At 52.7% G+C, this 14,479-nt stretch overlaps 1 protein-coding gene across 4 annotated transcripts in view; it reads left to right on the top strand.

Moving 5' to 3' along the window:
* The window catches only part of ETV5 (ETS variant transcription factor 5), a 37,872-nt gene that overhangs the window by 16,122 nt on the left and 7,271 nt on the right, over window positions 1-14,479 (top strand). For 3 of the 4 annotated variants that reach the window (XM_073360310.2, XM_073360308.2, XM_073360309.1), the window contains exons 6-11: window positions 1,184-1,313; window positions 2,246-2,533; window positions 6,951-7,210; window positions 10,096-10,158; window positions 11,964-12,032; window positions 12,338-12,507. In XM_073360310.2, coding sequence (XP_073216411.1) covers window positions 1,184-1,313; window positions 2,246-2,533; window positions 6,951-7,210; window positions 10,096-10,158; window positions 11,964-12,032; window positions 12,338-12,507 — 980 coding nt within the window. The remainder of the gene's footprint in view (window positions 1-1,183; window positions 1,314-2,245; window positions 2,534-6,950; window positions 7,211-10,095; window positions 10,159-11,963; window positions 12,033-12,337; window positions 12,508-14,479) is intronic. The other variant, XM_073360311.2, reaches the window with a different exon arrangement.

Genomic DNA, 14,479 nt, shown 5'->3' with positions numbered 1-14,479 from the left:
TGCTTTGCAGCCGGCTTCTTCAGACTGAGCTAGAAGCTTACTTACCTCACAGGGTCCTGCCTTTCCCAGAATCCCTTGCTATCCAACCCACTTTCTGGTGGAAATCAGGAACAGGCTGTGCTGGGCCTGAAGCTTCTCTTAAAGGGCCAGCATCCTATTAAAGTCCCCTCCGCTCTCCTTCCCAAGCTCCTATCTGTAGCTGAAGCAGCACAAGTCCCAGATCACTCTGACAAATGATTTTCCCTTTGCGGGAGACGGATGCAGCCTGTATTCCTACATCCTCCTCCACAGGTGACTGAGAGTCTGTTGGCTGGCCCCTAAGAGTCCAGCTCTGAATGGCACGGCTGTGCTGCCTCCTTGCCAAGAACAGGCTCATCCCCCTCTGCTAGCTTGTGTGTCCCCTCTTGGGGGTCCTGGCCCCCCTGTGTTCCGAGGCAGTGGAAGGCAGATCTGCTTGCAGTTACTAAGTAGAGTTTGGACTGCAATGATGGTGGTGAGGGTCGCTTTCTGTGCAAAAAACAGAGCGTTGATTCTTGGCCCTCCTGTGCCAGACTGTGCTCCATCAGGAAGCTCCTGGCTTTCGAGGATGTGCTTAGGCAATAGGAAGCGGGTGTGGATTTTTATGTCCTTGATAGAACAGATTACAGCCAAGAGGCCTGTCTGCTATCTGAAAGCACTAAGATACCAAGGCCTGCTCCTTTAAAGTATGGGGCCAGCCTCGGTGCCTGGCCAAAACTCCCTACCTCTGCTACTGGGCAATATGCTGTGAACAGTTTCTGCTTGGCTGGCTGGCTGCCCTATAGTCCAGGGGAGGCTGAGTTCCAGTGGTGCAGTAAGCAGGTCATTTGCGAAGGATCCTCTGTGATAAAAGGCAGTGTGTGAATGTAAGCCCTGTCTCCCAAACGGTATGTGGTAATCATACGTTACTGTCATAAAACATTGGCTGAAATTTCAGATTTTAAGCCTAAAGGGGAGTAAAATTAGAGTCTGCTCTTAAAAAGGATTGTGTTGCGCACTAATTAGTGCGTGCAGTTAAGCGTTGGAAGTATCCATCCGTTTCCTTCTCCCGCATGGCTCCACACTCGCTGAAATCCATGCCAGCGGATTGCAGCAATAGTCCCAAGTATGGAGACTGAGAAGCTGTGATGCAAGTTAATCACTTCTTTCCCTCTTCTGATTTTAGTGGTACTTCACGCCCCACCTCCGACAAAGATCAAGCGGGAGCTCCACAGCCCTTCTTCCGAGTTGTCGTCTTGTAGCCGTGACCAGGCTCTCTGTACTAACTATGGAGACAAGTGCCTCTACAACTACTGGTAGGTAGAACTGGGATTCGTCCCCAGGGCCACAGAAGGTGGGGGTGGCATGGGGACTGGGAGGCATGGAAACCAGATGCTGGAGAATCCATCTGAGACAGATGTTATCACCTCTGTGATGCTAATGAAAACCCCTCCAGGCTTAGTGGGAGGGGAGATTTTTAAGCTCACTCACTGAGAGCTAGCTTCTTACTGATTAAATTCCTGAGCTCATGGAAGTGAGGGCAATGCCAAGCTGCACAGAGCATCAGACTTCCTTGTGTTTCCATGAGCACTGTTTACAATTGCTGATTTAACCTGAAAAAACAACCCTAAATACGCAAATGGGCAGGATCAGCTTCCAAGAGATGTTTCTTTAGGGCTCTCGTATGTTAACGTGCACCAAGGCAGTTGTTTAGACATCCAAAGGTCTGCAGCAATCCTGGACAGCGCTGTGCGTGCAGGCTTCTTCAGAATGCTCATTTCTCTGGAAACGAAATCTACACGGCTCTCGAACGCATAGTGCTGTCTAACTGCTAGTGAGCACTAGGTGATGCTCAGCTGTATGTTAACTACTAGTATCGATCAGCAGAGGTTGGTCCATCAAGCAGGTCACAGCTAGCTCCTGCAAAATACACTGAAAACAGGCCTGAAGGAGGCGGGGGGGAAATACGACAAGTTATTCTCTTACTTTTAATGAGTGGAAGCTAAAATTATCTTTGAGGAAAACGTGCGGCAAGTGTTAAAGCAGGTCCCTGTGACGCAGCTTGTCTGTCACTCGTGTGAAGTACAAAGATTCCCTTGGGGCTGCTAGCAGATTGGGCTGCGTTAGCACTGTTGCTGCCTCACAACCAGGAAATGCAAGCAAGTCTGGGCTGTTCTGAGTAGTGGGGTGAAAGCTGCGTGAATGCCGTACTCACTACATCATGGTCCTCTCCATCTTCTGTTCACAGTGCCTATGATAGGAAGCCCCCTGCTGGGTTCAAGCCATTAACCCCACCTGCCACCCCCGTGTCCCCTGTCCAGCAGAGTTCCTCGCTTCCTCACCCTCCACCCACTGCATCAGTGCAGACCTCTGTCCATGTTGCCCCGGCAGGCCCACTGCGGGGGGCTCCCCCGGCGTCTGCCCCGCACGCTCTCCAGGAGCCAAGGCAGCAAACGTTCGCTGTACCCCAGCCACCTCATCAGCCCATGCACATGCCAAAGATGATGCCTGAAAACCAGTATCCAGTGGAGCACAGGTAATGAGCCAGGTTTGCTTTGTCACATGGCGCATGCACGGCAAGAGACCTGGTGTCTTGTGTTCTGAACGTTCTTTCCTCATTGGTTTTGCTCGTTTGACCAGAGGGGAGACACGGGGTCACATGCTTCTCCCCACCCCCACTCTCTTGTTGCTTGGCTTATGCTGAGCATGCTCAGTAACACTGCTGAAGCCTTCTGCCCTCAGTCGCTCTCTCTTCTCCCCCCCCCCCCCCCATCCCCCCTACTATTGGCAGGGATGGGTCATCTCTTGGTCTCACACCATGTGTTGGGGTAAGGAAATGGTTTTCTAGGGGGCATTGCTGTACCTGCAGCATAGTTGCTAACTTTCCTTCTCCAGCCCTGGAACCACAGGGTTATTGTAAGCTGGGGCAGCTGGCTTGTAACAGTACACTTGTCAAGTATATCACCTTTTTCAGTGTTGAACATTAGGCAACTTTCTCCCCTTTTCCCCCTACTGACAGAGAGTGAGCCCGGGGGCTGCCTTGTCCTCCCAAAGAGAAAACAGGGTTACCTCTGACTCCAATTCAACGGCTCACTTCTGGAACGCCTTCCTTTGCCTTCACAGAACACTGGAGAATCCTGTCTCGGGTTTGTCTTCGATCCGTGGCTAGAGGGCTCTTCCGGCAGTTTGCTCCATTGCCTAAATGATCAATGTTAATATTGGAAACTTCCTTTGCTGTAGTTTACACCAATTACTTGGATCTCTGCGGATTTTTCTCTGAGCTCTTTTCTTTTTAAAAGACGCGGGTCAGCAGCCTTGGAGACTGTCTGGGCTCTTCCCAGAAGAGAGACAGTATTAGCCATGATGGCACTGACTGCCCTTCTCCCCCATCCCCTGTAATTTTTCTCAAACTCCTATCTGGCTTTGGGGGGGGGGGGGGAGGACTTCCTCTAGGGATGAGCAGTTTGGTCGGTGTGTCTGCCCGTATTGCTCTTCAGACTGATACTGCAGTAAATGTGCCGCTCAGTACCAGTTGTGGGTTTTGTTGTAGAAGCTAGTCAAACAGCACTTGGACTAGGACCACTAAACTAATTTGACTTAGGAAATGGAGCAGCCAGTTCTTTGGATCACAAAGACCCTGGGTGGGATTTGAACTGATTTTATAGAGGTGATAGGTTCTGTCTGCTATCCTTTCCCACATTGCTTCTGTCTTCACTTACTGATGGTATTAATTGATTCTCCTCTTGAGAACATGCCTTTCATGTATCTGTAGATACTTTGGGTATCTTGACCCCTTGCCCATCTCTTCTCTAGACTGAATACATCCCAGTCTCTTAAGACCAAGGAAAAATTGTTCTCCAAACCTTGCATTGTATTGCTTTCCTCAGAATTCACCAGTTCCTTTAGAACGTTTTTAGTGTGCTGCCCGTACACTAATATAGTACTGACTCAAGATGAGGGCTAATCTGCCTGAGTCAATTCCGATAATTACCTTCAGCTTTTGCCATGTGACTTCTCCCTTCACAGAGCCAAGTAGGTGACTTCTGGTTTTTTTGGTGAATTGTACTGTTTCTGTTCCTGTTCGAAGTTTAATGCACATATGAAAACTCCAGAGCCTGGATTTTCTTTTTTTTTTTTTTTTTTTTAAACGGGCTTGTTGCAACATTTGTCACTTCCTGCAAGAATCTCAGATGCTTTCTTCCTCCTTGAGAACATCCTCTAGTGGAGCCAGCACCCTGCTGCCCTGTTCACACGGCCTTGCCAAAATTCTTGGCTGAACATCCTCCATCCTGGTTCAAGTACCGGATCAGAGTTTTGGGGGTGACGTGCTAAGAATATTTGTGGGTTCTGCAAAACAAGGCAATATTCCCAACATATTTTTTTCCACCTCACCCCAACTTTCCAGCACCGCAGACCACAATGCAAAGCCCCCCTCTGCAGTACCGCTCGCTCATCTGTCGATGTAGTCATTCCCTCCTGTCTGGAAATCACTTGACAGTCACCCTTGCTTGACCTCAGATTATTGTGTTGCTTCTATTGCACTTCTGCAGTTTGTTGGGAGTGTTCTGTGTATTTTAACCATAGCCTCCCAAGTGCTTGTAAACCTTCCCATTGCTGTGTGTCTGACACTGCTCCACATTGTCTCTACTCAGTCCATTGCTAGAGAGCACCGTGACAACCCACTTAGTTCTACCTTTCAGCCTGATGCCGAATTTTATCAGTTACTCTGCTTGACTCTTGCCAAGCTGTGTATCCGTCTTATTCCATCAAAGTCACCCATCTCCAGTTTCCCAGAGAGAGCTAAGTGGAATATATCTGCACACACAAGACCAGCTACAGTGACAAAGATGTGCAAAAAAAGCATCTGGGTTCAACCTAGTTTCAGCAGTTTGTTCACTGTTTGTTCATGTCCTTTTTCTTAAGCTGGTGCTGCCAGAATCTAGGTAGGTAGATTGCTTTAAAAGGCCTAGATGCGCTTTTGCCTAGTTCAGGGGGCAGGAAATCTGTATCCTCATCTGTATTCCTTAGTCTGAGTTAGTTGCGCCATTGATTTATTCCCTCCGAAGTGTCACGGACGTGCATGGTGGAGAATTCTTTAAAGATGGGATCTGCTGAAATAATGGGGGAGAAGAAAGAGGGCGGCTGGTTCACTACAAATGGAGTTAGCCTGTCTGTCAGGTTTCCCTATTTCTGCCTCTGTAAACAGGTGCTTTGTTTTCTGTCTCAGCTGTGGGATCGCACAGAGGAGCAGGCAGGGCGGGCGGGGGCTATAGTCAAATGAAGGTCAGTGCACAAAGTTGGCTATGCTTTATTTTAAGCAGGATGAGATCTGAAATGCTTCCCTAATCTGCACAAGTGGAAACCATAGGAACACAAGTCAACACTGGGCTTCAAAAGCTGAGCCCACCTCCCTGGATATCTCTGCTCTCATCTTTCTCCCCTTGCTTCCCCGCACCCTCTCCAAAAAAGCCCTAGTGAATGGCACTAGCATCTGAGGTCGCCTTGCAGCCCCCAGGGCTGTGAGCTCCAGACAACCTGACAGCAATGCTTGGGCTACTGGCTCGTGCCCGTCCGGAAGTGCCTCTTCCTGCAGAGGCCATACCACCACAGTGCTAGAGTTTCAGGCTGAAAGGTTAGAGGGGCACCCATCGGAAGTGAAGTAATCCAGGCCCGTCAGCTGCAAAGGATCCAGTTACAAAGGTCCCAGGGGCCTTGGTGCTTGGGAAAGGAACTGATTAGAGATAGCCTTTCAAGGTGCTGAGATGTTGAGCAGTGACTTGTGGGATGGGGGCTGGGCTGGGCTCCTGTCCACATCTCTCCCAAGTCACAACACTCAGCCTTTGGAGCATTACAAATAGGGAAGGATGCCTTTCACATCCCAATCTCCTCCCCTGCTGGCGCCAGCTGAGGGATCCCCGGCATACCCCGCTGCCTGGGTACAGCAAATTGTAACTTGTGCCTGCCGCTGGCACACGCCTGGGCACCTTTCAGTGGCTTCCTTAACCTGAGCGTTAAGGATCCCGGAAGGATGTGCAACAAGGTTCAGCAGCAGGTCACTTGGCTAGAGGTGCCTCAGATAGGCTGTGTTCTGCGAGGGCCCAGGCTGATCTCTGCCACCTTGAGCATCCATGAGAGCTCTGAGGCCCATGCCACGCCAGAGAGTTAAATGCTTAATCCCAGCCCCAGAGGCAGATTAGAGGCCACTTGGCTTTCGCAGGTTGGAATGGATTCAGCGTTATATAATTGCCAGCTCCTCAGTCAAAGCTGTGTGACAGCACAGGAGCAGAACATCCTGGGGCTCTTCTCTCTCTGTCCCCTGCCCATGGGTTCTCCAAGGGGTAAGAACAGGACTCCCTGGTCCCCTTGGAGGCAGGTATTTGTCTCGCACGCCTGCTGTAAGGTCACAGCCAAGTGGGCCCTCGTCTGTGTGAATTTCCTTGATGCAGGTGAGGCCTTGTTTACCAATAGCTGGTAAGCGGGCTCTGGACCAAGGAGCAAGTCGCGATGGCCTGGCCAAGGGGGACTGAACTGACTTGCTCCGAATGCCACACCCACAAAGATGGCAAACGTCCCTGAGAGTCAGGAGAGGGCAGTGATGTGTCATTCCCCCACCACTGTCTGGATGTAGCCTGGATGGAGTGGGACCAATCCAGTCCCGGTCTCTGAGCATTGCTCAGAAACCTCAGTCCGCAGGTCATTAGCCCAGCATTGCAGCTCGGCCTCCATTTCAGAGGGAGAGTGCATTTGACACCTGTGATCTCTAGTTAATGAACATCTTCAGTGGGCGTCCCTGGGCCTTGCCAATGGCAGCTGGCAGTGGGGAAAACAGGGCTAGGTATTCTACTCTTGTCAGGGTAATGGGCGTGGTTTCCCGCAGGGCCGCCTGCTCGGCAGAGCTGGGAATAGATGATTTCGCTGTACAGTAACACCTCTCTTTCTCTCTCTCCCCAAAGGTTTCAGAGACAGCTGTCTGAGCCCTGCCATCCTTTCCCTCCTCCGCCAGGCCTTCCTGGAGACAGTCGCCCCGTCTACCACAGGCAGATGTCAGAGCCTATAGTCCCGGCCGCTCCCCACCCTCCTCAGGGATTCAAACAGGAGTACCATGATCCTCTCTACGAGCACGGTGTCCCGGGCATTCCAGGCCCCCCAAGGCACGGATACCAGTCTCCAATGGGCATTAAGCAGGAGCCCAGGGATTACTGCATTGACTCAGGTTTGTATGGGAGTTGGGTCTCCAGCTCTGGAGACGCTACTGAAAGGTTTAGCCAGGACCCCGCCTTGGTGCCTTTGCTGTAGTGTTCCTCGTGCGCAGGACCCTGGGCTTCAGGAAGGCTGTGGAGCACCCTACTGTGAGGAATAGACCCCACTTGGAACTTGCGGACCTCAGCCAGTGCCTGTAGGGAGTGCGGTGTGTCGGAGAGGAAAGCCGCCCCCTAGGGGGGAGTGCAGGCACTGCAATGCTGGCGGGGGAGCATAAAGAAGTCACTTCCCACGGCTCTGTTGAAGCTGAACAGCATATTAGTTCATGCCCTAAACTGGAGTAGGCGCTGCTATGCCCTCTCAGTCCGCTGGGTGACTTCCAAACACAGCGAGGGACCGATGGGAAAGGGAACAGCAGTGTTTACATACAGCAACCTGTTGGCTTTCTCATGCCAACAAAACGCCTCCAAAGAACCCCTGCTGGCCATAGGTCAGTGCCCAGGTTTTGCCGAGGCCCTGTGGAAGGAAGCACCTTCTGCGCATAACCTAGCACCCCGTGTGCAGGCCGTCTGTGTGGCTGGAGTTCTTCCCCGAATGGTTGGGGCGGGGAGCAGGTTGATGCAGCGAGTTCCAGCTGATTCACACACTCCAGGCTAGAGCCAAGCTGCTATCTCTCCCGATCTCCCAGCCAGCACTGGGGTGCAGCAAAGTGCCACTATATCTGCCACGCTAGGAGAAGAACGGAGCTGCAGTTGGCCCACCTGCCTCTGCTGGGGTTTAGCTGGCAACTTCCTCTAAGGCGTCTTGATAATGTTGCATTGAAGCGGTGACCTCTGTGACCTCGGCACTTCCCACTGCGGGTGCGGGAAACCTCACCCCGCACGCTGCCCCCAAACTGATGTCTAACCAAGTTAGAATGTCAGATGACTTTTTTTTTTTGTATAAAGAACAAACATCAGGCACTCGACAGATGTTGCTGTATCTAAGCTCCAGTAATCTGCACAGCAGTCCTGCTCAACTGTGCTGCAGACCTGTGTGCAGAATGCCTCCTCCTGCCCACCTTCCCTTAGCTCACAGGGGCAAAGGTTATCTGAGCACATGGAGTTATGTGGGCTCGGGCTAAGCTTTCCCCTTGGCCCCAGGTAGCCGACTCTGTTGACCCATTGTGTGATTTCTGCTGGCTGCTGACAGTGCAGGGCCTAGCTACACAACGGAAAATCCTCTAATCGCCTTAGGCCTAAAAATATGGTGACCTCTCAAAGGCAGGATTGAATGCAGTCGTCAGCAACAAAATGGAGCAGGTGTGTGTGTGTGGCGGGGGGGCATAGCTAAAGGTTTTGAAGGACTCTTGTTTATCTCCAACTTTCCTCCCTTCTTGTGTTGCTTGAGCTATAGTTTAGAAGATAAACTATTGGGCTTGGTCTCTTTTAAGACCATCTGCTAAAGTGGGTTGTTGAAACAGACCTTTCCCTATTGAATGTCTTCAAATCGCCTTTGCAAGTCAGTTTGGATTACCTTTTCCAAACCAGGAAGGAGCCTGTACTTTGTGCTGATAACCTCTCCCTGCTCATTTCGAGTCCGCATGCTATTGCAAAGAGATGAGAGTGAAAGAGGAGGGGGCTGTCCCCTGTAGGAAGAGGAGAAGAGCTGGTTTGTAAGACCTCCAGGATCAATATGCTGTGTTCAGGACACCTCAGTTTAATCTTTCACGTTGAATCCGAGGTGGTAAATAGTCATGTGGGCTAGGAATAGTTGAGAGCCATGAGCTGACCTGTTTTCTGAGGCTTCTAATTTCCTAGATGAGGGGGAATTCTCTGTTCAGAGAAGTCTGCGAGTCAAAATGAACATCAAGCAGTCCCTGAAATCTTATGTGGGGAGCTCTCACCTCGCGAGCGCCTCTTGCTGCTGTGTGCAGTACTGCAGCCCTTTTCCTGATCCCAAGGCCCCTTGTAGATTGTCGCCCTTGCCTGGTGGGTCTTCAGCGGCTCAGCCTCCGGCGGGGTCACACACTCAAAACAAACCCCTTCCGGAGTAGCAAAAGTCCAGCAAAACTGTCTGCCCTCACCTGGGTCTTCAGCCCCGGCTCTGGGCTCTGTAAACTCACCCCTTAGGTGGGGCTGCCAAACAAGCCTTGTCTCTGTGGTTCAACTCCACTTCCCTGGAGCAGGGGGACCTGGCCCCGCACTGCTCTTGGTGCCAGCCAAGGGACGCTACAGCCAGCAGCCCCACACAGCTCCCTGCAATTCATTGCTGCTGCTTCCCTGGGCCTCTTCCCACCTGATCCCTTTAGCCTCCCCCTTAGCTCAGGGTGCCCCTCTCTCCCAGATTAAGCAAGTGCAGCCAGGATCAAACCCTGGCTGCCCCACGAGCTCCTGTGACCAGAGAGGAGCCCTCCTCCTCCCCGGTCCCTCTGGTCCCAGCTGAGCTCTGGCTACTTCTGGGAGGCCTCTCTAGGCAGGCTGGGAGGATCCCCCCTCTGCTGCTTCTGCCCTGAGTGGGGATGGTAGGGACAGGCCCTGCCATACGGTGCTGGGAAGACCGGGTGCGCCCCATCATATGTCACCACAATAGAATTGCTTGTAGGGCTAACTGTGATCTCGCGGGGTTTCCTGCTCTCATGGCACTGCCAAACCCAGGTGGGAGGCATGCAGCGTGCCAAGGAGCAGCGCCAGGGCCCTGGGAGGATGATGTGGCCTGTGATGGGGTGATGCTGACCCCGCCCAGCAGGTGGAGGTGTTGAGCCATTGCACCTGCCGACCACGCTCGCAGTGGCTTTGTAACGTTCCCAGGGGGCCGAGTGGGGCTATCTCAGCGTGCTGCTTCTGCTTTGCCGCGTGGTCAGGGTGTAGCGCTGCCTGGTTCAGCGCAGGCTTAACTCGGCTATTGTCTTGATTGTAGAAGTGCCTACCTGCCAGTCGTCATACATGAGAGGAGGGGGCTACTTCCCCACGGGCCAGGAGGGTAAGTGTGCGCGTGTGTACACAAGACGGAGCACAGTGGGGACGGGCATGGGTGCAGAGTTGCGTGGCATTGACTGGGGCAGAGGGTTGTGGTGGCTGCTGACACAAAGGACCCTGAGAAGAGTGTCCGTTGACGGTGCTACTACTGTGACCACTGCTTTAGAAAGGGAGAGGCCTAGGAACTTCCCTGGTTCTGGTACCCACCCCCACACATCTGTAGCTTCCTTTCTGTACTGGGGTGAGTCAAGCACGAGTAGTGAAAAGCAGGTGGAATAGCAAACCAGCGTCACTGCTGGTTTTAGAGATCCAATCTGCCCCTTACCAGGCACTCTGTATCCTTCCGTGCGACTGTTGAGACTCCCATTTACCGCAGCGTGAGTTCTTCCTTCCTGCCCTGCTCTTGGGTGTATTAGACGGTGGTACGGATGGCTGTGCCTGATGCAGCTGCTAATAATAGTGCGTCTCCATTTCAACTGACGCTTCACCTGAGCTAACAGACCATCCCAGCTGTGTGAGAGAGCAAGGGGAAACCACGCTGCCATTCTCAGCCACACATCTCGACAGCCACATACTTGGCTGTACCCTCTAGTCTGGGATAATATGCCTGATAGAGACAGTAAGAGGGTTTTCAGTTACTGGAGCTACATGGGCTGGGGAAGAGGAGAAATCTGAATGGTATTCGGCCAGCGGAGTGGCTTTCAGCTCACTCACTGAACTAGTCTAGACAGGTTTTCTGCCAGCAAATAGAATCCAACTTTCTGAGGGCCAGGCCAAGTGAGCCGATGCACCGTTTAGCCCAGAAATGGGACTATCCTTGGATGTTCCTCTTGCAAGTGAAATGTGCTGACTTTCTAAAGCTGTTAGCTGTATGCCTGGCCTCAAGGTGAAGGGGAGGAAACAATCCATGGTCCAAATCTGCTCGTAGAGCAGTAGGTTTGGGCCTGAGCATTAGAGAAGTTGACCCAAAAGGTGGGTATGAAATGAGTTTGTGCCGTCAGGAATACGGTGGTTTTTACAGGCACTAACTCTCCAGCAGTGCCGCTGCTGACCCCGGCACAAAGGCCCTGCTTGGTGTGTAGCCTGGACTCCAACCCAGGCCATGTTTGTGGCTATGGCACTGTAGCAGCTGGGATTTCACTAGTCTCAGCGGGGTCTTTCGTGCATTCTCAATGGTCTCTTGAAAGCCTTTTTAGTGTGTTTGTTTTGCTGAGCTGGCTGGTGACAGTCAGCATTTATTAATGCCACCGGCTGCCTGTCCCAGTAGGATGGTAGGGAAACCTTCTGCTAGAACGAGGAGATCTGGATTCATACCAGACAAATTTTCAGTTTTCTGAGAAACTGCGTCAGATGGGCCTCAAATAAAGCCATGGTCTCCCTAAGCAAAGGGGGTAGCTGGCAGGTGTCCAGGAGATTTCTGATCCGGGGTTCGGTTGGTTCAGTAGCACAATCAGCTAATCACACCTCTGCACCCATGTCATGTATGCTTCAGCATAGGTATTTTACTATAACGGGGCTCAAAAGGGAGCTAGATAGGTCCATTAATGGCTATCTTCCATGAATCTATTAGCCAGGATGGGCAGGGATGGTGTCCCTAGCCTCTGTTTGCCAGAAGCTGGGATTGGGTGACAGGACATGGATCACTTGATGATAACCTGTCTGTTCATTCCCTTTGGGGCATCTGCCATTGGCCGCTGTCAGAGGACAGGATACTGGGTTTGATGGATCTTTGGTCTGACCCAGTATGGCCGTTCTTATGTCGCCTCTCTGGTCTGGACTGCAGAGCTAATGGGCATGCTTTCCTCCTAGGGTTTTCCTATGAAAAAGATGCCCGGTTGTACTTTGATGACACCTGCGTGGTGCCGGAGAGGCTGGAAGGTAAGACACTGGCTGTAATGTGGCAGGGGGGCAGGTGTGGAGCTGCCTAATAGAATTCCTGCAGCTGGCTCTTCTGACAAAAGCAGGATGAGAAACCCAAGCCAGTGGCAAAAGGACACCGGAGCTGGGCTCTGTCACCAGGCCCCACTCTCTATCCATGGCATGGTGGCATCCTCGGGCAGCCTCATTCTAGGGCTAGAGACCAGCCAGGCTGCCCCCGAGTGCAGGAGACAGCAGGTCGGCAGCGAGCCGGGGCCCTGCTGTGCTGGGAGTGGGTGATCTAACGTGTCTCTCCTCCCACGCAGGGAAAGTGAAGCAGGAGCCCACCATGTATCGGGAGGGGCCTCCATACCAGAGACGAGGGTCACTGCAGCTCTGGCAGTTCCTGGTCACGCTCCTGGATGACCCGGCCAATGCCCACTTCATTGCCTGGACAGGCCGGGGCATGGAGTTCAAGCTGATCGAGCCTGAAGAGGTACAGAGCTGGCCTCGGGACTTGCCAGTGGCTGCTGGCTTGGTGACAACCCAGAAACAAAGGCCTCTGTTCCCAACCCACTGCCCCCACCCCCAACACTCTGGGCATTGCCTGGTCCAGTGTGGGGGGAACAGTGGGGGAAGGGTTGAGTCTAGTGGGGTTTAATCCTTATTGGAAATGAATGACTGGCTTGGAGCCTCAGGCTGATCAGGGCTCTCTCCTTTCCACCCCTCTCTCTCCCTAAATGGCAGGCAGGCCTGGGGGCAGGGGGGTGTAGAGAACATCTTTGCTGGGGCCATGGAGTGTGCTCTGGATCTCCAGAGGGGAGACCCATGGTCCTGTGGGCGCTGTGAGCAGGGGCTGTGTACAGCAGCTTTTCAGCCTCTTGAGGAAGGCTGGACAAGGCATACGGAGCCTTGGGATGGAACAAATGTAGCTGCCTTGGTATATGCTTGGCAGGGTTAGAGCTCTGGGGCCCTGGCTGGCTCAGCTAGGCCCTCCAGCCATATGGGAAATAGTCTGGCTCTTGCTCAGCACTGGAGGAGGTCTGAGACTCTGGCTCACCTAGGACCAGGGGGCTGAGCTCTCCATTTGTAGAGTTAGTGCTGGGCTAGCCTTGTGGTCTGCCTCACAGACAGAGAGTACAGATGGGGTGAGTGCTGGAGCTTGGGCAGAAATGGAGGTAGATTTATGGTTGGTGCTGGGGCCTCAAACACTGTAGTGGACACATCCAGCAGTGAGAGAGTTAATATTGATATTTAGACTTTCATCACTAGGTTTCAGAGTCAACATACAGCACAGTGAGGGAAGAGGAGCAGTTCCCACCTCTCAGAGCTGTCTGCCAGCTCAGGCAGGCACTGCTGCCTCTGCCTCGCTTTGTTCCTGTGGGTGAAGGGAGTGTGTTTTCTGTTTGCTTACTTGGGGCTGTTTCGCTGCTCCAAGGGCGAGAATTGTTTTCAAATGGACACACAGATTCTCGAGCAAGGGCGGGACTCCGCAGCCGGGCACTACAGGCAATCACAGGTACAGCGGCTGTGACGTGTGCAGGTCCTGCCAGCAGCGTAGTCTATAGCTTTTATTTTACACCCAGTCTGCTTTTGAGTAGTCTTCAAGATGTAAAAGCCAGCAATGCTGTCTCCCCTGGCAACTGGAGCAATTAACTTGCAACTTCCATCCCCAATTCCTGTCTCAGCAGACACCGAACAGCAGAAATGTCGTGGAAATATGTCCCTCCCGCCCCAGAACAGCTGGGAACCCAAAATAGGGCCATTTTGACTGCAAAGTGAAAAGGTGTAACAGGGGTAGGGGGGTTACTGCTGTGATGCCATTGTAAGCCATGCTCTGCTTGGGTCCCTCTGATTAGGGGTCCATATTCCCACCAGCAGTAACTGCTTTGCCCAGGGCTGAGACACACATGTTACCTTTGGAAGAGCATTCCCTCTCATGGGAACCAGACTGTCTCCTCCGCAGCCCTGTCTCCTCCTTCACCCACAGGAGCCTGCAGGTGACCCTGGGTTAGGCCCTGTGTCACAGCTTGTTGTCGGATCTTCTCCTGCCTGTAACACAGCCCAAGGGGGCTGAACAGATGGCACAAGCCCAGGTCTCCATGCCTGCTATGCCGGAGCCCCAGATTGCTTGTTACCAATCTGCCAACCAGGAGCCCTGGGTGCTTGTGTCATTATCTCCTATACTGTAGCTGCCAGTTCATGTGCTCTCCCTGGGCGCTCTGTGAGAATCCTTCCTTCCCTTTCACTCTAGCATGTTGCCTTCCCTGCCCACGTGGCCCTGGGCTGGGCTGGGCCGGGCCAGTACTTGCCAGGTGCATTGGACACCTAGCAGGGTCTGTGAGGTTTCCACTGTAGCTGTCGGCTCTGCCCTGGCAATTCCAAGAAGGCACCGGGCTTCTTAAATTGCCCTCTGTGAGGAGCATCGGGGCACGTTTGCACAGTGACGCAGAGGAAGAAGCAGTTTA

The sequence above is a fragment of the Lepidochelys kempii genome, chromosome 9, assembly GCF_965140285.1.
Source record: "Lepidochelys kempii isolate rLepKem1 chromosome 9, rLepKem1.hap1, whole genome shotgun sequence".
Classification (NCBI taxonomy): domain Eukaryota; kingdom Metazoa; phylum Chordata; order Testudines; family Cheloniidae; genus Lepidochelys; species Lepidochelys kempii.
This window is presented reverse-complemented; position numbering and strand designations above follow the sequence as displayed.